This window comes from Chinchilla lanigera, unplaced genomic scaffold, assembly GCF_000276665.1.
Source record: "Chinchilla lanigera isolate Chin_1 unplaced genomic scaffold, ChiLan1.0 scaffold00011, whole genome shotgun sequence".
In the NCBI taxonomy this organism is placed as follows: domain Eukaryota; kingdom Metazoa; phylum Chordata; class Mammalia; order Rodentia; family Chinchillidae; genus Chinchilla; species Chinchilla lanigera.
In genome coordinates, this window is record NW_004955412.1 from 10,391,651 (window position 1) to 10,418,045 (window position 26,395).

At 35.6% G+C, this 26,395-nt stretch overlaps 1 protein-coding gene across 3 annotated transcripts in view; it reads right to left on the minus strand.

The window, feature by feature from the left end:
• Positions 1-26,395, minus strand: part of Npat (nuclear protein, ataxia-telangiectasia locus) — a 44,940-nt gene that overhangs the window by 13,837 nt on the left and 4,708 nt on the right. For 2 of the 3 annotated variants that reach the window (XM_005378036.2, XM_013510997.1), the window contains exons 2-12: positions 16,999-17,117; positions 13,851-13,911; positions 11,714-11,786; positions 9,462-9,502; positions 8,691-8,915; positions 7,560-7,641; positions 6,491-6,578; positions 5,330-5,421; positions 5,164-5,251; positions 2,712-2,808; positions 1,857-1,967 (exon numbers count right to left, since the gene is read on the minus strand). In XM_005378036.2, coding sequence (XP_005378093.1) covers positions 1,857-1,967; positions 2,712-2,808; positions 5,164-5,251; positions 5,330-5,421; positions 6,491-6,578; positions 7,560-7,641; positions 8,691-8,915; positions 9,462-9,502; positions 11,714-11,786; positions 13,851-13,911; positions 16,999-17,117 — 1,077 coding nt within the window. Of the gene's footprint in view, positions 1-1,856; positions 1,968-2,711; positions 2,809-5,163; positions 5,252-5,329; positions 5,422-6,490; positions 6,579-7,559; positions 7,642-8,690; positions 8,916-9,461; positions 9,503-11,713; positions 11,787-13,850; positions 13,912-14,110; positions 14,275-16,998; positions 17,118-26,395 lie in introns of all 3 variants that reach the window. The other variant, XM_013510998.1, reaches the window with a different exon arrangement.

Genomic DNA, 26,395 nt, shown 5'->3' on the forward strand with positions numbered 1-26,395 from the left:
CTGACCTCATTCTATGTGATGTCCTTTGCATCATCAATATTTGAACTATGCGTACTGTTTAACAGTCAACACACATTCAGTGAAGGCCAACGATATATGCACAGTACTACAATACGAAGATAACTGATCCACTTTCTGATTTTTTTTTTTTTGTCTTTTGAGACAGAGTTTTACTGTGCAGTCCAAGCTGGCCTCGAACTCGCAGCAACCCTCCTGCCTCAGGCTCCCAAGTGCAGGGATTACAAGTGTGTACTACTAAACTGGGCTTATCCTCCCTGACCCTTCAGAGATTTAAGCAGACACAGAACACGACGTTACAACAAATGTTGAAAACAACAGGAACGAAAGGAACCTTTCTCCACTTATGGAATAAAAAAAAATGTTACAAGGAGGTGATCTTGAAAAATAAGGGAAATATTACAGTTAGAGTAGGAGGAAAGGGTATCTCAGAAAACAAAACAGCATTGAAAAAGGTATTGACAACTTAGGGCACAAAACACTGACTTGAACAAATATGAGAAAATATAGGGAAAACCCACAAAAAAGTATACCAAACACTATAAAAGCTATGACCCTGGTAAAAATGGGTATACAGCCATTCAAATCCTTATTGCTGGGGAGAAGAGGGAAATCAGTTGAGGCCATGTAAGTTTTAGGGAGGCAAATGTGTTTGGGGAGGGGGTCTTGGAGACTGATTTGAACCCTGGGCATTGCATGTGTTAGCCACGCACTCTATCGCTGAGCAACACCCCCTTTTTATTTTGAGGGTCTTTTTTTTTTTTTTTTCTTTCTGGTACCGGGAACCGAACTCACGACCTTGCGCTTGCCAGGCAGGCGCTTTGCCGCTGAGCTAAATCCCCAGCCCCTATTTTGAGGGTCTTACTAAGTGGCCCAGGCTGCCCTCAAACTTGTGGTCCCTCTGCTTCAGCCTCCCCGGTACTTAGAGGTGTACCACCATTGCTGGCAAGAGCAGTGAAAAAACACTGAGAAAAGAGAATTCCAAGTTTTGTCTCGTGCAGCGTGGAGCTCAAATGAAGCACAATCTTTTATACATAGCATGTAGAGAGAAACACGTGCACCCTGGACAGTTCAGCCTAAGAAGAAAATTGGGTATATTACTTGCTTGGTTTGTTATTTCAATCAGCCACACACTCTTTGTTAGCTTTTTTTGAGACAGGGTCTTGCTATGTAGTTGAGACTTTACTTCAACTCACTATGTAGCCCAAGCTGGCCTCAAACTCTCAAGAGATTCTACTGCCTCGGCCTCCCATGTGCTGGTTTACAGGATGTGAGCCACCACAGCCGGCTGAGCCAATTCATTTTTATTGTGTACTTCTGTGCTGGTCTGTTATATTAAAATAAGAGTAAGTTCTTTAAAAATTGGAATGTATTTCAAAACTCTGAGATGGTTTTATTTATTGCTTTCCTTCTTTCAGTAAATGGCTCCTACAGGCTCTCACATGGGCATGCTATGACAGACAGAGCTGCAAAGCAGTGACTTAGTGGACATAGTAGATACAACTTAAAAGTCACACATCTTCACATTCAAATCTACCACTATGCTACATAATGTCCCCTACACAAATGAAACAGGTGCTCCGTGAGCTACATTCACTAGACTGAATGACATCACATATGAGCCTTACAGATCTTTATACAGCACTATAAAGACTATTACAAATTCACCTTTGAAGATATCAAAGACTTGGAAGTAACTTTGCTTAATGGAGAGAAAACTAGATATATACAACTGACCCATGTAGTAATTTGAACTTCGAATTTAAACAACAGTTTGTGCCTTTGAATTGACACTACTATTAACATTTTGATTAATGATAACAAAATCAAGTTCTTACCAGATTCTTGTATTTCAAAAGAACTTTTAACCACTAGATTTGCTTCTTCGGGTAAAACTATATGCTGATTAGAAATGCTTTGTGATATATTTTTACTGTTCTTTGTTTTACCTGTTAAAAAGAGAACAGGGAAATAATTAAAATGGAAACAAGCATGAATTACTACTACTGGTCAAATATTAAACTTTGGTCTTAATTATGGTTTGCTGGATGTTTTTAATATGCTGCTTTGTATGTCATTTACAAGTGCAAAGAGACGGATTTCCCCACCAGACCGTTCCTTTGAAACAGTCTCACTTACTTATGTTGCCCAGGCCAGTCTCAGACCCTTGGGCTCTCGCAATTCTGTTCTGGTCTGCATATGGGCACACCACGGTGCCTGACTAGTACTGGTGGTTCTTAAACCTGAGCCTGTATTAGGATCTTCTGGAAGGCCCAAGAAGTTCCATAGTTAGCACCTTCTCAGATAATGTTGGTACTGCTCGCTTAGAGGACTACAGTGGGAAAAATATTGTACTAGAACATAGGATTGTGAGCAACTGTCATTATATTGTATTCCTTTTATATTATTTAATTATATTTATCTGTCTTATAGTACGCCTCAATGAATTCTGATGCTCCAAAATGCCAATAAAAATAAAAAACCGCACACTATTTTCTACTTTTATAGCTGATGTTTAAGTAAAAATAAAATAAAAACAAAAACTCCTTTAAATATCCATAAAATGCTTGGCTTAAGGAAATAGCACCCATTTCAAATGTTCTGAGTAATGTTGCCTCACTCTGGTGCAGTTACCAAAGAGACTGGAAAAGACCATTTTCTTGTCCCTGTCTTGAAGAAACTGGTCTACTTACCATAGTCAAACAAATCAAACAGTGCTTGAAATGCAGGGTCTGATTCTGTCTGTTCCAGTATATCTTGTATCGCTTCTTCAGACATGTGGATTTCACTCTGCAATCATGAATTGAAGACACGCTTTTAATTCGATCAATACTGAATACCAAAAAAAAATTATCAGACATTTGATATCTCTGAATTTTTATGTTGAAGCACTCCCTTTCAAGAAAATTTCTTCTGATTTTAAGTGTAACAATATGCTCAATAAGGAAAATAAAATAATACTAAAAAGTAAAAGATCAATTTTCCTTAATTTTACTTCCTAGAGTTAATCACTTTGGTGAACATATTCCTAAACATTAAAATAAAATGAACATAGCAATTATCTGTGCATATAAAAACAAATAAAATTATTCTCTACAGTGACCATTATTGTGAGGTTTTCTTCACATAATGCTTTATGGATTCTTCAGTACAAATATAATTATGTATCTGGTGTCTTTACATTAAGTGCTTCCTTCTCATGTTTAACAAGGATTACTTATCTGCTCTTCTTGCAGGAGTAGCACGCCAAAGGCTACCTGGCAAGCTCTGGACTAATGGACCAAAGGAAGGTAGCGAGATTCTGAAGTACAATCTAAGTGGTAGAATAATCTTACAGAACCATGTATTTTCAGTTCTTTTCTTCTGAGCAAGTCAGATTCTTTTGCTGGGAGTTTATGACTGACAGTGCTACTTCTGGGAGACGGTAAGGACTGGGGAAAAGATATGGCGTTTACTCTCCAAATTTTGCAATTTGTCATCATGTTTGTAGCTTTACTATTTACTATTTACTTTCAAAAGTACAAGTGCTACTCTAGATTACAAATTTGCCTTCCTTTTACTGGCTTACAAACTGAGACTACTTTGTTCTTTTGTGTTTTTAAAAAATCCCCTCTGTTTTAAAAACTGTTATTTAAACCTGATTTTTTTTTAAAAACCTGAATTTAAACTTTTCACAAATACTGTACACAACAGTATGAATAACCAAAAGCGGAAGATTGTGTCTTTTTATTTTTCCAGTTTTTGAGATAGGGTCTCACTCTGATTTAGGCTGGAAATTCTGCTTCAGCCTCCTGAGTTTTGGGATTACAAGCATGTGCCACTATGCCCAGCATGTCTTTACTTTCTTGTAAAGACACTACTGATGAGTGCCGTTAACTACATTAAGCATCTGATAATTTTGTGAAGACAACATAGCAATGAGTTTAGAGAGTACAAAAAAAAGCCTAGCACAGATATATATTTGTTAGCTAAGATAAGAAGAGCTTTTTAAAGGAATTACTGGTAGAGCTGGCATATGGCAAAAAAAAAAAAAAAAAAAAAAAAATCACTGATTTTACCCAGAATTTATCAATTGGATAAAAAGCCTGCTATAATGAACTCACACAGTAATGCTAACAAAATGCTTACACTGTCCAAGATTACAAGTAAAAGGATACGCGACAACTACATACTTGGCTGCTCTTCAAATGCATGCTATGCATGGACAAATATTAAAACATATATTGCCGAGCACAGTGGTGCATGACACCTACAATCCCAGCACTTGGGAGGCTAAAGCAGGAGGATCATTTTTAAATTTGAGGCCAGCCTGGGCTCCACAGTGAGTTCAAACCCAGTCTAAACTACAGAGGGAGACCCTGTCTCAAAACTGAAAAAAGAAAAAAACAAACACATTTTGTGTTAAGTTCCTTCTTTATCAACTCTTACTCACCAGCACTGAGCACCAACAGGGATCTAACTCCTACTTCTCTTCTCTTGGCAGTACGCCTCACATATACAATTATTCATTTGGTCAGTAACTCTTTAAGTAGTTCTTGGCTTCATTTAACACAGTATTTCATCATTTCTTTAAATTATTATACAGTTCGTAGCAGTGTAGGAGAAACGTACTAAACACTGCACAGTACTGTCATTTATTATACACCAAAAACATACTACAAATTGTTAAGTATTACTTAAAAATCCAAAACTGCTGTTTGTATGAGTATAAATGAGGTTTAGTGATAACCTGGTAAAGTTTGTCAGCTATTAGGTGAATCAGAAAGATATTGTTACTTTTACTACTTAAATAATAAAATATAAACTAACTCTGAAAAGTCACTATCAAAATGTGCTCAGAAACAAATTACACTTGGGTAATTTAGGAATTAAGGGAAGCTACATCTTCTTTTATCTGGCTCTTTTTGTTTTGTTTTTATTTTTAGAGACAGGGTCTTGCTGTGCAGTTCAGGCTGGCCTCGAACTCATGGTGATTCTCTTGTCTCGGCTTCCCAAGTGCTGGGGTTACAGGTGTATGCCACCATACCCAGCTACATCATATACATCAAATCTTTTTGGGCAATAGTTTTTAAATAAAACCAAAGTATCATCAATTGTAACTATCAGTATAAATACTCCCTACCCACACACACCCCATATTCATACCGGAAGTCCTAGGAGTTCATCAATTGAAGCTTCTGGTTCAGCAACGTTGCTATCTGTTTGCTTGGGTACTTGAGTGATATTGTTATCACTGTAATACAGAAAGGAAAATCTAGCATAATTATGCAATTAGGCAAAAACAATCGAATGTTTTAAAAATACAACTCACCTAGTCAAAAATTTGTTAATGTTTTCTGCAAGCTTTTCTTGAAGAGATTTGTTGTTTAGTATTTTTTCACGTGCATTTTCAATAACCATTTGCTGGAAAAGAAAGTCAATATTAAGTAAGGATAGGAAAGAGTATTACATAACTTACTCAAAAACAATCATCACACACACAAAAAAACATCTCAGTCAGCTGCAGAAGTCCCAGTTATGTAGGAGGCTAAAGTGGGAGGACCAGGAGCCCAGGAATTTGAAACCAGTGTGTGCAATATAGTTGGAACGTGTCTTAAAATACATAATAAAACCCCAATCATTGGAAGCTAAATAGTTTCAATCAGTCTAAGTAGTGGCTTAGTTGTGGTAGTTCCCCCTCCATGTTAACACTTGAAAACAACATTTGAAAATTTTTTTCACAGATCTTTCACCACCTCTTTCTTCATTGCCTAAAGAAAATAGTTCCACATTTTACCTTATTATAAAAATTTTTAAGTATCCTGACTCTAATAAAATAATCTATTATACTGAAAAAATCAGCAACAGCAAAGTATTTGCAGTTTCTTAATATACAAATATTCCTTCCTTTTGTGCACTGTCCATATCTATTCTGAGTATTTTGCCTCCTAGAATTACACATCCCTACTGTCATGGTGTGTGTCTAGATGTCCCCCAAAGCCTCATGCAGTCATGGGGCAGGCTTCTAGAGTTTATAATTGATCCATGGTTCAATGCTGGGATTATGGGTATGAGTGCTACACCTGTCCTAGGGCAGGTAGTTTGCAAACAATATAAGGGAGGAAAAGAGGCTTGGTTGCTACTCCTCCCTTTTTGCTCTTGCTGCTTTTGCTGTTTTCTGCTGCCATGAACTGTTGCCCTCTGCCACGTGCCACTGTGCCTTGGAGCCAGCTGAGTATGGACTGAAACCTCCACAAACTGTGAGCTAAATAAAACTTCCCTTCCTTAATTTTGGATGTCAGGTATTTTGTCCCAGTAACGAGAGAAAAGTAACCATAGACACCTACCTACTATCCCAAGGCAATTCCACTGCAATCTTTCAAAATAACTGTGTTTAGTGTACACATACACATGCATGTACACATTTGTGTAACTGTCAGTATTTTTAAACTTAGGCGTATTTCAAATTGTAAAGTTTGGGAAGGTCACTTACTTTTTCTACTGCAAATGTATTTAGGTCCTGGAAATTCCGTATTGTTGAGTGAGGCCCAGACAAAGTAATAGTTTTCCTTTGTGATTCACTGAAACACATTTAAAAAGATTATCTTTTCACTACTATGTCTAACAGATTCAATGGTAACTACCAGACATAAACTTTAAGATCATTTTGGTAGACTAGGTATGTTCTCTCTTTTAGTGTGAACCAAACAAAACAGAATAGAAAAAATTAACAAACTTGGACTAACAAAAACTAAATTTGAGATCTAATTTTATTACTTACTAGCTATACAGTCTTAAATATATAAACTGTGACTCTATGACCCTTTTAAAATAAAAGAAGGCCAAACACATTACTGTGTTTAGAGAAGATTGGAATAAAATTGTATTTGCAGACTTTTACTAAGTGAGAAAGCTCATAATAAGAAAGTTTGTAGTAAAGTAAGCCTTAATTAGCAATAACCATAAAAACTAAAAAAAAAAACAACAAACAACAAACAACAAACAAAAAACAAAAAAAAAACCCCACCCAAAACCACAACCCATGTGTTGGCAGGTGAAAAATCAGGGAAAAAAAAAAAAAAAAAAAAAAAAAAAAGTAAATTCTTACTTCCCTTTTTTTCCTGAAAAACTGTCCAGACAGAGATACTAGCAAAGTAGGATAGAAAGAATTTTCTTTCAAAAACTTCCTGAAAAGGTTATATAAATTATTTTAAAACTTAAAATGTATGTTTGTGAACCATAAAATATACTGGTACTATTTAAGTGCATTTAAAAAGCACATATTGTGAAGTACCTGAGATAACATCAATTATAAGACATACAATTATTTCATGTACCATCAAAGAAAAAAGAACTATTTAATGAAACAGTGATACAGCATTTACTAAGGGACGCAACTCAATTTCAGGTTATCATGTAAGAAAAAATAATGTCTTCTGAAGTTAGTATCAGTACGCAGTTCCAAGAACTGTATTCAGTATGTAAATATCCTGTTATAATTCTTTTTTTGTTTGTGTGTTTTAAATGGTATTGGCAACATATCATTGATCAAAATCATTTACCTTTTACGCCTACCAGGTGACATTAAACTGGCCTGTGATTTCTTTTCTTGGGGGCCAGGAACGATATTTAAAGACTCTCCAGCTGTATTTCAAGAAAACAAAACAGTGAGCTAAGGAAACGGAATCTAAACTTTAATGTGGCAAGAAGCAGTATATGTGTGTGTGTATATATTTATTTATTTTTTTCTTTTTCTGTTTTTTGTTTTGTTTTGTTTGTTGAGACAAGATCTCACTATGTAATTCAGGCTGGACTTCAACTCACTATGTAGGCCAGGCTGGCCTTAAACTCTCGGTGATCCTCTTTCCTCAGCAACCTGAGTGCTGGGATTACAGGTGTGTACTACCACACCTGGCTAACCTCTACTGATTATTTTTATATGAAATTCAATAAAACTTTATTGGGAACCTACTACGTGGAAGGCACCGTACAAGATATTAATATTAACCAAACAGTGAATGCTTTAAGGCTTTACAATAAAATATAAAATACATGGCAGAACGAAGAAGCACAAGAAAAAAAGTGTTTTGAGGGTGGAAAAGATGGAAACGAGAGAGCTCTTAATGGATGGCAACTAATTTTGGTTACACAGAAGACTGGGCTATGTACTGTGTGTATTAACCCCCTAAATTCTAATTCCAACTCCATTATTAACTAGCTTTCTACCTCATACTACACCATGCATTTCCCCTTTACAACAAATATACAAGCAAGATATACCATGTAGTCTTTATGTTTATTTCTTGCTTTAAGACTAAGCCAGAAATATATACCTTCAACAAGTAGAGATGGAGGTATACCGGAAAGAGACATTCCTTATTCCATTAATACAGATGGGTACAACAAAGCTAAGGATATGGTGAAATATAATATATATCCTATGTAAAATCTAACACAAATCTAACACAAAATGAGAGTTCAAGGTTAGATTTCAATTAGCTTAGAAATATGAAGAACTCTAGAATAAAATGACTCCTAGATTTTATTTTGTGGCAGAGCTACTTCAAGTCTGTCCCATGTCAAGCTTTGCTCATCTCTTTGGTCATAATTCTATACTATAATATAGAGACATTAGCAGACCATCTCATTTATATAATTTAAAGTAAAACTAAAGAAACAAAATTTAAGCTTACTAGTTACAGTATCTTGTGACTGGGAGTGATTGACGACTACAAAATTTGACCTCATTGGGGTTGAAATTTGGCTAGTTGGTTGGACAGGCTGCGCAGCGGTCAAAGGAGCAGTAGTGAATTGTGCTGAAACATAAGGTAAAATCAGCAAATCTGAACTGACAGGAGCTGCTTGAGATGCAAGCCTTCTTTGCCGTTTGATTTCTGCAATTCCATTTCTTGTTCGGACTGCAAATACACAAGCATTAAAATTAATGTCAGAGTAGTTTGGGATTAATGTCACAACAATGAATGACCTATACATAGTACTATATAATATTAGATCCAAAGAATGAAAAGATGGTTCTTAAAATATCAAATTTGCTGGGGATATAGCTCAGCGGCCCTGTGCCTGTCTGGCAAGTGCAAGGTCCTGAGTTCAATTTCTGGTACAAAAAAAAAAAAAATCAAATTTATTCAGTAATTTCGCAACTATAAATTCAGCAGTACAACTGTTCTGTAATAATTCACATTGCTAACACTATCACAAAGAAATCTAAAACTGTAAAATGAGAATTAAAAGACAGTACTAAATGAGAACCAATGGAAGAATATAGGGAGTACATTTTTTACATACATATAAAGTGATAAAAGAGTATTTCCTAGCAGGATAATAATTATACTTGGCAAAAAGGTAGTTTCAACAAAACAAATACCCAGCATTTATGTTAACTAAAATGTTCACCAGACAAAGTTTGGAATGATTCTCAATGTTGTTTCAAGTTGAATACCAACCTCTCTGATTGGCAGCCAACCCCGGGGAACTTTGCATGCTCCTAACAAATAAAACAAAGTAGTTTATTGAAAATTTTTGTCACTGAGATACTTTTTGGTTTAGTTACGTAAATTGTGAGTAAAAATGTGATGAACCTTTCTAAGACAAAAACAAAAAAGACTTAAATTGTCTTGGTAACCAATTCTGCTTTGTAGTAGGAGAAAAAGAGTGGCATATAAATACATTTACACAACATAATTTTAGTAATGATGTTTCCATCCAATTCAATATGGATTAGAGTGCTTTGACTTTAAGAAAATATTAAGTAAGCTATATGAAGTATAATAGTTTCAATTATATTTCTTAATTCACAGAGGCTTTTCCAAAAAGAAACTGATTTCACATACATCAATACTTCAGAATCTCTAACTTCATGGCAAGTGACTATGAGATTATCTTTCCCAAACTCTAAGGAAAGAGAAAAGCAAACAGGAAATCTCAAAGTGCAAGCTAATTCTTTTACTATGCATTGTAATTACCTAGCTAGTATCTGGTAAGCAGTCATAGACACTATGCCCTTGTCCTAAGAGTATCTGTCAATTAAGTCTCCACCAAAAAGAGCCACAAAACTTAGTTGACTGTATTACTTTTAAAGATACATAAAACAACTTAGGAGAAAACTTGGCTAAAAATCTTTTTTTTGGGTAGGCATGGTGGCACACACTTACAATCCTAGCACACTGGGAGGCCAAGGCAGGAGGATCACAAGTTTGAGTCCAGCCTGGGCAACTTAGTGAGAACCTGTCTCAAAATAAACAAACAGGGCTGGGGCTTAGTGTGACAGTCCTCGGTTCAATCACAGTACTGTTAAGAGAAGAATCCTTTCTATTTATGTAAAATTCCATCAATAAACTATCTCAGTAAAATACACGGTATTTATAAATACTAAAATGTGAATACTTTTAAATTATCTGCAAAGACAGGAAAGATAAATGAGGAAAGTGAAACATAAAGATAAGATTAACAAATGTAAGTGTAGTCCAGGCTTAGGGTAAAAGCACTTGGTGCCATTACAGCAGTTTATGAGAAGAAAACGAAGCTCTGCTTAAGTTAGATAAGTCACTGTATTTCTGGGTGAAAAGCTAAGAAACTATGATTTTCATAATAGGCTCCACAGTCAAATACGAGATCTTATAAAATTGGTACCAATAATGCTGAAACTGGCATTTCAAGGCTGCTAACTACGCAGAAGGCATCATGGGAAAATTCTAAAGAAAGATTACAGAAGTAGCGTTATTCAAGTTTATTTCTTAACAAGGGCAGCATCAACTGGGCCTGAGTTCAACATATTCATTCTTTGAATAGGAATAAAAAAAAAAGGCAGCTGTTTAAGAGAACTGATAATGGACTAGGATAAGAAACATTCCAGTCCAAGATCTGCCTCTAAGTTGCTACAAAAATCTTGGGAATGTCATTAAGCATTTTTTATATGCCTCAATTTCTTCCTCTGTAAATATTTTGTTAAAATGTAAATTATTTCAGCTGACCATAATGGTGCACGCCAGTAACGTCGCCACTGTAAGAGGTGAGGCGAGGTAGTGAGTCCAACCTGACAACTTCGGAGCAACTCTGCCTCAAAATAAAAATGAGTTGGTGGTACAGCTCAACGCAAAAGCTTTCTGTTTGTTACGGTTCTTATCTAGATGCCTCCCCAAAGCTTCATGAGTTCACAGTTGAGGTTTTTAGGTGACTGGCTCATGGAGGCATGACACTCATCAGTGGATTAGTCCACGGATGAGCTTAACAGCTAAATGTGATGTCGGGAGGTGAAGCCTGGTGGAAGAGGTGAGTCAGTGCTAGCATGGCCCGGAAGGGTGTCTTTCCCTCCTCCCTCGATTTCTCTCTGCTTCCTGGCCAGGCCATGAGCTGCTTCTCTTTTGCCACGCTGCCTTGTCTTGGAGCCAGCTGCCTATAGACTAAAATCTCTACAAATTTTGAATCAAATAAACCTCTACTCCTTTAAGTTGTAGGTGGTGTTGAGTACTGTGTCCCAGAAAATAAGACAGGGTTCAATCCCTTGAACCACTACCAAAAAGAAAAAAAGAGAGAGAGAGATGGAATTTTTCTCAAATTATTCCAACCAAAGACAATGAAACACCAAAAACCTCTAGAATAAATCAATTAGGTGTTAACATAATTATACTATGTACTCAATAAAAGGATTTAAAGTGTACTTGCATTCCGAAGTCATTATGGACATTTTAATTAGTACCTGATCTGAGAAAGTGTATGGTCTAACTTCTTCCACAGAGATGACATTATTGCTGGGACATCATTTGATGTTTCTAAATTATAAGAGGAAATAAACTCAGTTGGAGAAAACTCATCACTCAATTTGAACAAAGACACAGAAAATCACAATAAAAGAAAAACCTCTCTCTGTTACTGACATTATTTTGTGAACTGAAAAGCCTGTTTAAAAAATGGTCAAGGGAGGCGCTTGCTTCTGTTTTTTTTTTAGCCACTGTATACTAGATATGACATGAGTGGATATGGACACCCATGTAAATTAAGCAGCTTTTTTTTGGTAAGGCCCATAATTTCATATCTTTTTTGGGACTAGTAAGACAATAAACTACTTTTTTTTATCTTTGTTCTGATATCCTATGATATTTGGAGGTGAATTACAACGTTTTAGAACAATAATTATCATAAAGTCTTTGAACACTTACTTATCATAAAGTCTTTCAACATTTACCCTTTGTAAGTGTTGAAATTTAATCAATACCCTGATTTTAAAATAGGTATAAACAATACCTCTCACTGGGGTGCTATCCATTAAATGAGATAAAACATATGAGAGCATCTAGCAGTATGCTTATAAAGTTTTTAACAATAAATATTTAATAATGTTAAACTCTTTCATGTTATTACTTTTTCATTCCTTTTACTTTCTCTGATTCTTATTACTTTCTGCTGATTCTTTAACATTAATTAGTAAATGCTGTAAGCTACTGAAACAGTATTAGAGAATAAACCATCAGAATTAGTCCTCTAAATCACTGTTAATTTAGGCAAGTATTATTTTACATTCTAGTAACTACCATATTTCCCCCAAAATAAGCTCTAACTGGAAAATAAGCACTAGCATGATTTTTCAGGATGCTTATAATATAAGCCATACCCCCAAAATAACCCTCAGTTAAGACTGACACCCAGACAGATGCACTTAATATATGGGACAGAGGTACTGAATTGTAAAATAATATTAACATATAAATAAATGATAGTACTGACATTAACACTTAAATAATGATGTAAATCTAATTAAGTATCTGTAAATTTCCAAGCAGGCCTCTTTGGACAAGAGGTAAAGGCCTATGTAAACAGATGAACTTGAGACTTATTGCCAAATGCCCAATCAACAGTACAGACACATGCATGAGTAACATGCACACTTGCTAACAAATGGATATACTGTGTCTAATGTGAAGCATCGTAATTCAATAGGTAGTGTGTTGTAATGGGTGTATTTAATGCACTCAAGTGAAGTAACCGTTTTCTGCATCTTGGTGCCTGCAGTTTTTTGCCACTTTTGGGTAGGGCATTATTTTTTACTGTCATCATTTTTGTTGCCACTTCTGTCTCAGAAATCTTCAATTCACACTTGATTTAATGAAAAGTTACTAAAGCTTAACCTGTAAAAGGTTGACGCCTGGGTGAAGAATTCATGGGATAAAATCACTGTGCTGCCCCTGTACTACGTGCAGGCGACACGGACAAGCAGTGCTCATTTAAGCAATCATGCTGCTTAGCACAGATTGGAGCCAGTGGTTCCACAGGAAATTCAGGATGGAATCTGGGATTTGGAGGGTTGTGCCAATGTTCCAGAAGATTATGACATGACTATATTTGAATAAATGTGCATTTTTGTACATGAAAAGAAAAAAAAGACATCTCCCCAAAGTAAGCCCTACTGTGTCTTTTGGAGCAAAAATGTAAGACCTGGTCTTATTTGGTGGAAATATGGTAAGAGCCAGGATTTCATGACTGGCTCCTGCGTTCAGACTTACATACACAGAAGTTAAAATTAAAACGACTTTAAACTTTGTAACACATAGCAATGCCTGCTCAGCAGTGCAAATAATCTGGAGTTAAAGAGTTTTATGTTGTCTCATTTTTGTTTATATTTGTTAATATTCAGATTTTTACAATTTTTGTATTACACAATATAAACACAAATAAACTAGATGTTTCCTAGTAAAATTAATGCCATCATAACTGAAAAGTTTTCTCAAGACTTTGAGATATATTTTAATTAGGAACTTTCCAAAACATACTAATAGGCAAATGCTATATAAAACTAATGAGACAAAACAAAAAAAATCCCTGAACTTTGAGTTTTTTACCTTTTGCTTTCATAGCTACATATTCATTCAAAATTGTTGTCAAGTTTTTTCCAAATAAGGACTGAAAAGGAAAAGATCAAGTATTACTAAAATGGTATAACACTACCAATTAATTTCCCACCACGAAACATTCTACCATTCAAAGACTAATAAAAGATCTGGACTATAGAAGAGCTGATGAGGAAAAGGTAAACGAGGCCATCAAAAATGACGTCCCTCCGGTTACGGGTCGCATCACATCTAAAGGTAAAGAGCCTTGCCTGTTTGAATAGGGCATTGTGGTCATGTGTTTTCTTGGCTAAGACAGTCGATGGGCAGAAAAGCAGTTTTTCAGCTGGGTGGTACAGATTCAGTTATTATATGACTATTTAAAAGTAAGGACACAGTCCTAATCTGCTCTTGCTATCCTGAAAGCCATGTGAACCTGCCAAAGAACAAAGTGAAAAATTGAGCATGTAAGAGATATCTTTCTTATCAATCAGTACATTGCTAGTCTCATTTCTATCATTTTATCAATCTATTTTTCTCTATTTCCACTACTACGTGACTCAAGGGCAGGGTTTTATAACCTCAAGTTTAAGATCATACTATAGGGAAGAGCAAGGATTTTATATTCACAATTCTAATTTCAAATTCAACAATTACATAGGAATTTGACTTATAAGACTAAATTTGTAAGACTTTCATACACAAAAAATTGACATAATGCTTAATTCACAGAAACTTTTGTTATGAAGACTGTGACATGTCTGACATACATTAGGAAATTACTATAGTTCCCTTTCTCTTCCTGAGCCTTCAGCAGAGCAGATTTCTAACTGGTTCTTCTTTCTTGATTAAAGCCTGAAAAGTATGGGATTTGCTTTAATATTATCTTGGTATTTATATCTTGTTCTATTGATAATAACCAGTAATAAGTAAAGATTAACCACTTACCAGTCCAATTATTTAAATACAGTATGATTAAACACTGTATTTTTTCGTTTTTATAAGATAACAGGAAATATAAAAACCACAATTTTATCAAATTTATTCAGCACAAGAATCGACTGGTTGAAATGACACCTGCCCCAGTGATGCTTGGGATAGTCAATAAGTAAACAAATGTGCTGCCTCAGTGATATTCAAGGTAAACTTTTAAGTGGTCAATTGTCAAATGACGGATAAAGAATTAGCTTTTTCTGCATAGAAACTTAATATTGTCAACTGCTGTATAGTTTCAGATGTGGACATGAAAGTTTCACCACCTCACAGATGATAGTCATCAATTCCCTCTGGCCTCACCAAAGGGAATGACAGAAGGATGAATCAGCCATCATACTCTTGCAATACTTCCATCTTTTTTTGCAGTTTGCTTTTTTTTCTTCTTCTCTTATCTTGGGATCCTAGCTAGTAGTACATTTAGTAATAAAAAGTAACAGTGACACATAAAGCACAGCAAAGAAGCTTAGCGCTCCTTACTTCTAAAAACTTTATGCATATAATTACCTCTTTCTGAACTTCGGTTTCCTTATCTAAGAAAAGGGACATGAGTACCTACCTGTACTTATTTACAAGATTTTTAAGTTTTTTGTTTTTAAGTAATTGAAGAGTCAGTGACGAATCCCACAGGTAGTTCAGAGTTCCTGTAATAGCCTTCACTTAGGGTCCTGGAATATTAACATCTTATGATAGCACTGCATTTTTATCTGAGTAATAACATTAACTCTAATATAAACTTTACTCAAATTTTGCCAATTTTCCCACTAAGGTACTTTTTCTGTTCCAAAGTCCAATCTAGAGTAAAGTTTGCTGTGTTTCTCATTGTTAAGTTTGACCTTGAAGCTTCTGAAATCTCAGTCTTCCAACTTGTTCTTTTTGAGAACTGTGTGGGCTCTTAGATTCCTTTCCTAATAAAATTTATAGTTCTGCATGTTCCTACGTGCAAAATTGTTTACAGTGGTTTTAAATATGATAAATCTGTAACACATTAGGGAGAGCTGACCTAATACTGAATCGTCACATGGACACAAAAATCATTTTCCGTTTATTTACACCTTGGAATTCTTTCATGCCATTCTGAACACAGGGATCCTAAATATTTTGTTAGACTAAGTATTTTGTTGTTTGTTGCTATTATAAATGGGTATTAAAAATTTAAATCCTAATTCTTCACTGTGTATGTAGAAATACAATGGGTTTTTGTATGTGTCATATGATACAACCTTGATCAACTGTAGTTCTTAAAAAATTATTTTAGTGGGGCTGGGGATTTAGCTCAGCGGCAAACGCGCCTGCCTGGCAAGCACAAGGTCGTGAGTTTGGTTCCCGGTACCGGAGAAAAAAAAACCAAAAAAAAAAAAAAAAAAAAAAATTATTTTAGGTTTCCTATTTAGAGAATCATTTGTTATGGTTAAAATACCTCTAACGAGCCACGTTTAAGATGGAATGACAAATGCCACATGAAATAACATAATCTTAAAATGTATCTATTATATACAAATTGATGCTGTTGGTCAGGCTATATTTACAAAAGAGGTGACAATGTAAGCCAAATAAACCTCTCCTATTAAAAAAAAAGGCTGAGAGAAGCATTAGTGAAACTAAGTGGGGAGGACATTTAAAACTGATTCTTACTTTGGGAGGGTGAGACAGGATTGCAAGTTTGAGCCCAGCATAGGTATAGAGACAGTCTCAAAAATAAAAAAAATATTAAAAGGGTTGGGAATATAGCTCAGGCTGAAGGTCCTAGATTCAATCCCTAGTATCATCAGAAAAGAAAAACAACAACAACAACAACAATAAAACCCCAAAAACTAATTTTCAGGAGGCAAATCTGTAATTCACTAAGAGTTTAGCAAAACCACGTAACAGAACAGCTGGCCTTTTTTTAAGGTCTTATCAGTCCTGTTAAGTATAAACCAGTGAATTTCTGCCAATTTTGACTCTGCTGATGAGCTAATTTAAAAAATTTTTTTATTGAGATGGGGCATTACTTTGTTGCTCTGACTGTTTTCAAATTCCTAGGCTCAAGTGATCCTTCCACTTCAGCCTCCCAACTAGCTGGGAGGCTGCTACACTTGGCTTTGATGAGCTGATTTTAATGACCATATTTAGTCCCTTGTATGGTCAATGATGAGATTTTTCCTTTAAGCTACAAGTAACTCACCAGTAAGCAGGCTGGGATAAAACCTTCATCTGTACAGTGTTCTGCATATTCTTTTAAATCTGAACTTTCCAATATAAAGGTCTGGCAGGTAGAAGTGAGGTTTTCTTGCTGTAAGTAACCTAAATGGAAAAAAAAAATTTTTTAAGTACTTTCAGTAAATTTTGCATTTTCATTAAAACTGCTATTGAAAATGTTAGAGCAAATACCAGCAATATAAATGGAGCCCCAAGCAGAATATGCTTTCCCAGAAAACAGGTTGTACTGCACAACAAAGTAAGATTCACAGAATAGGTGGCTTCTTCACAGGAAACAATACTAGCTAATGTAAAATGAGATATTTGATAATGTGCAGTTATTTTACAGTAATGCTTATAGAAAAACCAAGAAATGATAAATAAATACATAATTTTTAATTTTACATTTGGGAATCAAAGCATTACCAATTCCAGCAAGAACCTTAAGTTTAATTTAACCAGTACAGGTTAAGAGAGTTACTGACTGCTTGGCTGTATCTTAAATCATGCCCCAAAGCACAGATAAACCCCACTGATAAGCAGCGTAAAAAATTATTGGCCCCCGGTATTTAAGGAAACCAATGTTCAATCACTGAATATCAACTCTTAAACCAGGCACAACGGAGCGCACCTGTAATCCCAGCAGTGGTAGGCTGATGCAGGAGGTCTGCTGCGAGTCTGAGGCCAGCCTAGGCTACATAATGAGCTCAAGGCCAACCTGAAGTGCACAGCAAGACCCTGTCTCAAAAAATGAAACAAAAACCTCTTTACAAAACACAGAGTTTACCATATAGTATTTGTGCTGTGTGTCCGACTTAATTCACTCAGCATTGCGTTTTCCAGGTGAATCCATTTTCCTACAAATGTCTCAAATTTGTCCTTTACAGCTGAGATAGCACATTTTCTTTATCTAATCATCTGTTGATAGGTATACAGGCTGCTTCCAAGATTTAGCTATTATAAATTGTGCTGCTATAAACATTGGTACACATGTATTGCTGTAGTGCGACGTCTTTGGGGAAGATACCTAGAAGGGAGATAGCTAGGTCACGTGGAATTTCTAACTTTAGTTCTTTGAGGATTCTCCATACTGATTTCCATAGTACTTGTACCAGTTTTCATTCCTATCAACAGTGTAGAAGGGTTTCTTTTTTACCACAGGCACACAAGCATTTGTTATTTTTTGATTGGCATCTCTCATCCGAGAAGGCAAAGTACAAACTAAGAAAGATACAGGAAAGAGAGAAGGAGACAAGGGGATGGAGCTCTTGCAGATGGGAAGGGCTTCAGGGGCCAATGGTGAGGGATGAGGGGGAAGTAGGTAGAGAGAAGATATGCCACATACAGGATCCTAATAATCTCAATGAATGTAAACATCATATGCCATAAACATGAACTAAGATTAATAATATCAACAAGACAGAAAAGGGGGAAGGGGAATTACAGGAGGGCATGAGGGGACAGAGAAGGGGATTATAAGAAAGAAATAAGCTATATTATGTGCATGGACCAACTCCCCAAGATAACTGTAAAATGCATGTACTGCAAACATGTACTAATACATTTTTAAAAAGGAAAAAATACAGTTAATTCTGCAAATTCACCAACAAGCAACAGCTAAAATAACATGGGGAAAGGAGAATTATATTATAAAAATTGTCACAATGTATTATTTAAAATGTCCAATCTTACACGCACACAGAAATAAGAATGACTCCTACAAGGGGGCAGAAACAGTACTGAAGGAAACTCAGGCTTCAAGTGTGAGACTTTAAATAAGTATTTTCAAATAAATTCAGAGAACTAAATGAAATCATGCTTGGAAATTTGAGGATGCTGTCTGATCAAACAGTAAATACCAATAACTGAATCAAAATTCTGGACTTGAAAGGTATAATGACACAAATAGAACATTCACTAGAAGGGGCTCAACAGGAGATTTCAGAATACTCAAGAATCAACAAGCTTAAACATAATTGCAATTATCTGGTTTGAGAAATGGAAACAAAAAAGAATGCTGAAAAATAATCAGAGTCTCAGATTTGTAAGATACCATCAAGTGTGGTAACATAAGCATAATGACTATTACTCCAGGATGACAGAAAGGGTCAGAAAGACTACTTGAAGAAATAATATCCTTCGAATTCCTCAAATTTAAGGAAAAACAATCTCCATATCAAGGAAGTTCAATAAACTCCGAGTAGTTAGTATATACTTAAGAGAGCCGTACCTAGATATATAATCAAACTGTAAAAAGACAAAAATCACAAAAGCACCAAAAGAATGACAACACATACAAACAACCCTGAAGATTAAAAGCTGGTTTTCTTTGATTTGTTTATGTTTGTGATCCTGGTATGCTGCCACTGTTCTATATTTTGTTTGTTTCTCATTTACTACTCTTTTTAAAATTAAAAAACAAAAACAAAAAACCACTGGTTTTAAACTACAGAGCCCAGAGGCAGTGAAAAACAGTATTTAAAGACATGACAGAGGGCCAGGGATTTAGCTCAGCGGCACAGGGACTGTCTGGCAAGTGTGAGTTCCTGAGTTCGATTCCTGGTCCCCTACGCCTGTCAAAAGTAAAGACATGATAGAAAAATGTTAATGAAGAAGCCTATATCCAGCAAAAATCTTCACCCAAAATCAGAAAAGTAAATGTATTTGCAAATAAAAACAAAAACCAAAATTTGTTGCTAGCAGACCTGCCCTATAAGGAACACTAAAGGGAAAGTCCTTCCAGCTAAAGTGAAGGACACTGGAGAGTAATTAGGATCCACATAAAAACAATAGTAAGGAGAGCTACAAAGGTAAATATAAAATGAGCACAGTGCGGTCACTCATTTCTGGGATGCCAACACTTGGAAGGCTGACGTAGGAGGATCACAAGCTCAAAGCTAGCCTGAACTACACAGTGGGACCCTGTTTCCAAAAATGCATATATATGGGGGAAAGAAGACATTTTGTATGTAACTTTTCTCTTTGCTTAAAAAGACAAAAGTATATATGAAATTCATGATTTTTACTTCAAAAAGGAGGAACAGAATGGCACTATATAGGAGCACAATTACCAAATGAGAACTAGCAACTGGAGAAATTAATATCAGATAAGGTAGACAATAAGACAAATATTGCTACTACAAACAAAGGTAATTATAATCGGGTCAATCCATCAAAAAAATTACAGCGCAGGTGCACCCAACAATGAGCCCCCCAAACACAAAGCAGACACTGACGCAAGTGGAGTAAGAAACAGACAATTCAACAGTACGAGGTAGAGACTCCACAAATGCACTTTTCATAACTAGCGCAAATATACAAAGATCTCAACACTGTAAACTAACCAGACTTCAAGTCAGTAGAATACTCAATGCTAACAGAACATGTATTTTACTTAGGTGCAGATGGAGTATCCAGTTTGGACCATGTATTAGGATATAAAACAAGTCTCCATATATTTAAAAAGCCTGAAGTACAGAGTATGCTCTTTGATCACAATGGAATGAAATTAGCAGTCAGTAACATAAGAAAATGTAGAAATTTCACAAATATGTGGAAAATAAACAACACGCTTCTAAATAATAAAAGGATCAAAGAAGAAGTAAGAAGAAATTAAGAAAATATTATGAGATGAAATAAAACAAAATCATGACATAGCAACATTTATGAGATAGAGCTGAAATGGTGTATGGTAGACTATTTACAGTTGTAAACACCTGTATGAAAAAATCTTAAATCAATAACCTAATCTTGCACATTAAGAAACTAGTAAAAGAGCAAACTAAACCCACAGCATACAGAAGAAAATATGAGTAGAAATAAAAGGGAGATAAGAAAAACCAATGAAACCAAAAGCTGGCTCTCTGAAAAGATGAAAAACAAAACAAAACAAAACAAAACAAAAATAGGTAGATCAAATAAACAATAGCTCAAATTATGAAAACCAGCCAGGCACAGTGGGAAACTAGAATCTAACACTCTGGGTGGCTGAAAAGGAAGGATTACCTCACAAGTTCAAGCACAGTCTGCGCACTTGAGCAACTTACTAAGACCCTGTGTCAAAATAAAAAATGAAAAAGGTTGGGAATTAACTCAATGTAAAGGCCCTGGGTTCAGTCCCCAGTACTGCATAAAAAAGTAAGTAAATATTTAAAACACTGCTCATGAAGAAAAACCCAAGATCAAATCACCTTATTGGTGACTTCTATGAAACACTGCAGAAGATTTAACACCAGTTCTCCATAAATTTTTTAAAGTAATATACTACATTAACAAAGGACAAAAACCACATTATTCCTTTAATATAGGTAGAAAAACAATGTACTATAATTTAACGCCTTTTCATGATAAAAAACACTAGGACAGGGGGATTCTCCCAATTTGATAAAAACATCTCTGATACCGTCAATGGTAAAGATTCGAGGCTCTCTCTACAAAAGCAGAAATAACAGAAGGAGGTCTGCTCTTGCCATTTCCTTCGTTCTTTGCTTACTCTGTGATGAAGGAACCCAACCCAGGGTCTTGCAGTGCGAGCGACATCCTCAACCCTTTTTACTTTATTTTGAGGTAGGGTTTCACTAAGTTGTGCAGGCTGGGGAGATTTGAGATCCTCCTTCACTAGTTTCCCGAGTAGCTGATATTACTAGCCTGTGTCCCCACATCAGGCTTGTTCTTGCCACTTCTATTCAAAATAAAATGATACTGGAAGTTCTATCCAGGACAATTAGGAAATTGAGCATCCTGTTTGGAAAACAAAAAGTCATAGTACTTCTATTTGCAGATGACATGCCGTCTTAAATAGAAAATCCTAAGGAATTCATACAGAAAAAAAAAAAGAGTGAATGCAATGAAATTGCAGGATACAAGAGGAGTATGTAAAAAATCAACTGTATTCCTATACATTTAACAATTGACCTGGATATTCACAAGGAAAAGAACAAAATTTGACCCTTACTTTAGACCACATTCAAAAATTAACTCAAATGGATCAAAGATCTAAATGTAAAAACTCAAACAAGAAAACTCTTAGGAAAAAGGTACATTTTTGTGAGTCTGGACTGAGCAATGGTTTTTCTTTTGGGGTCGGATTCCACTTTGTAGTGTAGCCTGGTCTTGAACTCTGGGCCATCCTCCTGCCTCTGCCTTCCAAGTGCTGGGATTCCAGGCATGTACCAACAAGCCTGGCTGAGCAATGATTTCTTAGATATAACGCTTAACATATTCCTGTGAGCTTGAACATGCATGACTATACCATCAGGCAGCCTATACCCATGGATGGTAGAAAATGGATCTAATTATTTTTATCAGACTTTTTCCTAATAAAATTACTAAAAAGTCTCTAAGTACACCAAATCTACTTAGAACTGAATAATTACTGAACTTGAATGATTACCGGCCAAATATAATTTATTAAGATAATCAAATTTTAAAATTTCATTAAATCAAAAAATATATATGTTTATAGTTTATCAGTAATTAATTCTTAGCTTTGCGCAGTAGCAGTACTGTAGCCAGTGGGGTTTATCTGAGGCATGATTATTGCTAATTGAAAACTTTTCTCAATAATTAATTCTTTAATTTTAACATGGAAACCTTACAAATATCCCATTACTGGTATATATAATAACATACATTTATTGCCATTGTATCACAAATTAGGTATATTACATTTTTTATACCATTTTAATGTTTTCCTTAAGAGACTAATATGCTAACACCTGGTTTACTAAATTGACCCCTTTCTTTGTGTTATTGTAATCAAAGACCCAGATAGGCTGGGTATGGTGGTGCATGCCTGGAATCTCAGCACTCAGGAGGCTGAGGTAAGACGACTGCTGCAAGTTTGAGGCCAGCCTGGGCTACAAATTGAGTTCAAGGTCAGCCTGAACCGCATAGTGAAATCCTGTCTAAAAATAAAAACACTTGGGAGGCTGAAGTAGGAGGATCATTGTGAGTTCGACATCAGCCTGGGCTACAATGTGAGTTCAGGATCAGCCTGAACTGCATAGTGAGACCTTGTCTCAAAAAGGCCAAAAAAAGTAAAAAGAACAAATAAAAAAACCCCAAAAAGCTATCTCAGCAGCACAGTAATTGCCTGGCAAACACAAGGCCTTGGATTCGCTTCCCAGTACAAAAAAATATGTAAAAAACTAGTGGTTTGGGCCGACAACAATGACTGATTTCAAATCAGAGCTGCCTGGTAGTGAGACATACGAATTATGGTCCTTTTGTGAATACGTTAAAATATAAGCAACCTAAGAAAAAAGAAATGGAACATCAAAATTTAAAACTTTTATCCTTCCAAGTACACTGTTAAAAAAGTGAAAAAACTAAAATGGAATAAAATATTTGCAAATCATGTATCTAATAAGGGACTAGAAACTAAACAATATAGTGAACCTTTAGAGGGCAATAAAAATAATAAATGGACAAAACATATGAAAGGATCTTTCTTCAAAGAAGGTATATAAATCGCTAACAAGGACATGAAAAAAGAGGCTTAAGATATTAGTCATCAGAAAAATGTAAAACGGTCAGGTGTGGTAGCACCTAGTCGTGATCTCAGCATCTTGGAAGGCTGAGGCAAGAGGACTGCCAAGTTTGAAGCCAATCTGGGCAATTTAATGAAACTCAATCCCACAATAATAATATACAAAAGAGCTGGTGATGTAGCTCATTGGTAAAACACTTGCATACAAATAGGAGGCCCAGCATTTGATCCTCAGCACAAGGGGATGGGTGGAAAGGAAAAGAAAAAGCAAAGAGGAAAAACCACAGTATTACCAAATTATGCTAAGATGGAAGAACTAACACCTGCTATAACACAGATCCATCTTGTAAACATGCTAAATGATAGACCAAAAACAAAAACATCACATTTAACATTGCATTTACATGCAATGTTCAGGATCCACATACTGTAAAAGAGAAAGCAGTTGCCTGAGAATGGGTAGAGGGAAATTAAATTGGGAGTGCCTGTTAACAATGTATGTGTGGATTTGGGGAAAGGGAGCAGCCTTGGGGACTGAATACAACACAGGGACTTCTTTCTGGAGTTAGGGAAATGTTTCAGAATTACTGGTGATGGGGCTGGGGATTTAGCTCAGCAGCAAAGCGCCTGCCTGGCAAGCGCAAGGTTGTGAGTTCGGTTCCTGGTACCAGAGAAAAAACCAAAAAAAAAAAAAAAAGAATTACTGGTGATGGTTGTATAGCATCACGAATAAACTAAAAGCCACAGAATTTTATACTTTGTTATATAAATTATACATCTCATTGAAAAAAAAATTCTAAATTCTGAACATGTCATATGAAGCTATACCTGCTTTGTACCAATTTTCTTTTCTACCTCAGGTCTTCCCATTCCATCTTTTACAGCTAAACTGTCTTTCAATCCCACAAACAGCATGAATGATCTTATTTTAAGGCCATTATAGTGGGCAGCTCATCTTAGCCTAGTTAACTTGAACTCATTCTTCGAGGGTTAGTTTAATAATCATTTCCTCAGAGAACCACTTTTGAATCCTCTATGTACCATACTTTTTTTGCCTATATTCTTACAGGTACTGAGTAATACCTACCCAATGCTTATAAATATTCCATTACACTTGCCTTTGTAGTGTACTTATCTCAGTATTGGTATAACAGTAAATATGTTTTTGTTAGCTACTAAAGAAATAAGTCTAAAGCAGTGATAGTAAACCTTTCAGAAGTTTCAACGATACAAACAGCCCACTGCACATAAATGCCATAGGTTCGCCATCACTGGTTGAAGGCCTAACTTTAAAATTAACAAGGTTATACACTTCAGCTGCAACTTTTTATAGCCAGGTACTAATACTAAAAACTAATAAGATGGCCTACAAAGTCATTACACAAGAGGCCTGAGGCCTTTAAAAAGAAAAGGGCAAGGAAAAAGTCATTCCATTTTAGGCAATACCCTATGATATGGGAACCAACTTACCACTTTCTATTTGTAGTTAATGAAATCAGTTTTCCAATCTCTTGTTAATTAATGCTATAAGGCTACAAGGAGAGTCAAATCCAAAATCAGAGACAATGTGCTCTCTCTGGCATTAAAAAGCATGTAGGAACCTGAAGAAACATTTATTTCTTATACTACTACTTTACTATTTCCATCATCGGACACCATACTGCAAAAGTGAAATTATATGAATTAAAGATAGATTGCTATTTTTCAATTTGTGAAAAGTATAGCCAGCTAAAAAGAAATCATTTTTGCAATAGCTGGCATTCTGACAATTATGTTATTTGGGATAGAGTCTGCTCCTACTAAAATTTTGTGAAAACAAAAATATAAAATATGTATAAAATACTGGAGTCACATTGAAATTAGGTAGTTGAACTTTTCCTATGCTTCAGGTTTAGTTTAAAAATCCCAAATAAAGTTTCTTTTCATGGTAGACAGTTCCAAAAGTACTAATTGCCCTAGATGCATTCAGTCACTTGTGACATTTGACAGGTGGTGGTATGAAATCTAAATCCTCAAAAATTTTCTTTCCCTGACACCATACATTCTCAAAGAGTGGTATGAAGTGAAGCACAGTGAAAATTGGTTCTGGGAGAGTAAGAGGGAGGAATCTCATTTCAATGAATAAATCACACACAATATAGGAATGGATATAAAGTATATTTCTGACATGAAAATCTCATGTGGGAGGGTATGGGGTGGAGTCTATTTCTTAAGGGATGCAACACTGAAATGACGTTTGAGAAATAATGTTCTACACATGTAGCTGACCTTTTACAGAATACAGTCATTTGTGCTAACATGTCGGGAAAAGAATCATAATTTATGGCATGTCAACAAGACAGTACACACTTGCATAGTACACACTTGAGAAAAGGCTCTGTTAAAAGGTTGGATTAGCCGGGCATGGTGGAACATGCCTTTAATCCCAGCAGTCAGGAGGCTAAGCCAGGAGGATTACCAGGAGTTTGAGGCCAGCCTGAGCTACATAGTGAGTTCAAGGCGGGTCTGAGCTACCTAGCAAGACCATCTCAAAAGCAAACAAAAAAAAGGCTGCATAATTTCTGTAACAAGTGTTCATTTTATCTTGAAACAATATCTGAGGTGCATTATCTCCTCTAAAATATTTATCTAACTTTCTGCAACCTCAAGTTCCAATTTTAGATTAGATTTGATGTATTTCGCTTTATTTTTGTCCAAGAAATTCCAAAATTATGTAGGAAAGAGTTGTAAACTTCCATGTTCAATGTCAGTTACATGCCTATAAAATTGTTTATCATTGCTAAGCACCTGATTGTAACCAATTCTCTCTTTCTTTTTTGTCTTTTTGAGACAGGGTCTTGCTACCCAGTTCAGGCTGGCCTTGAGCTCACTTTGTAGCTCAGGCTGGTCTCAA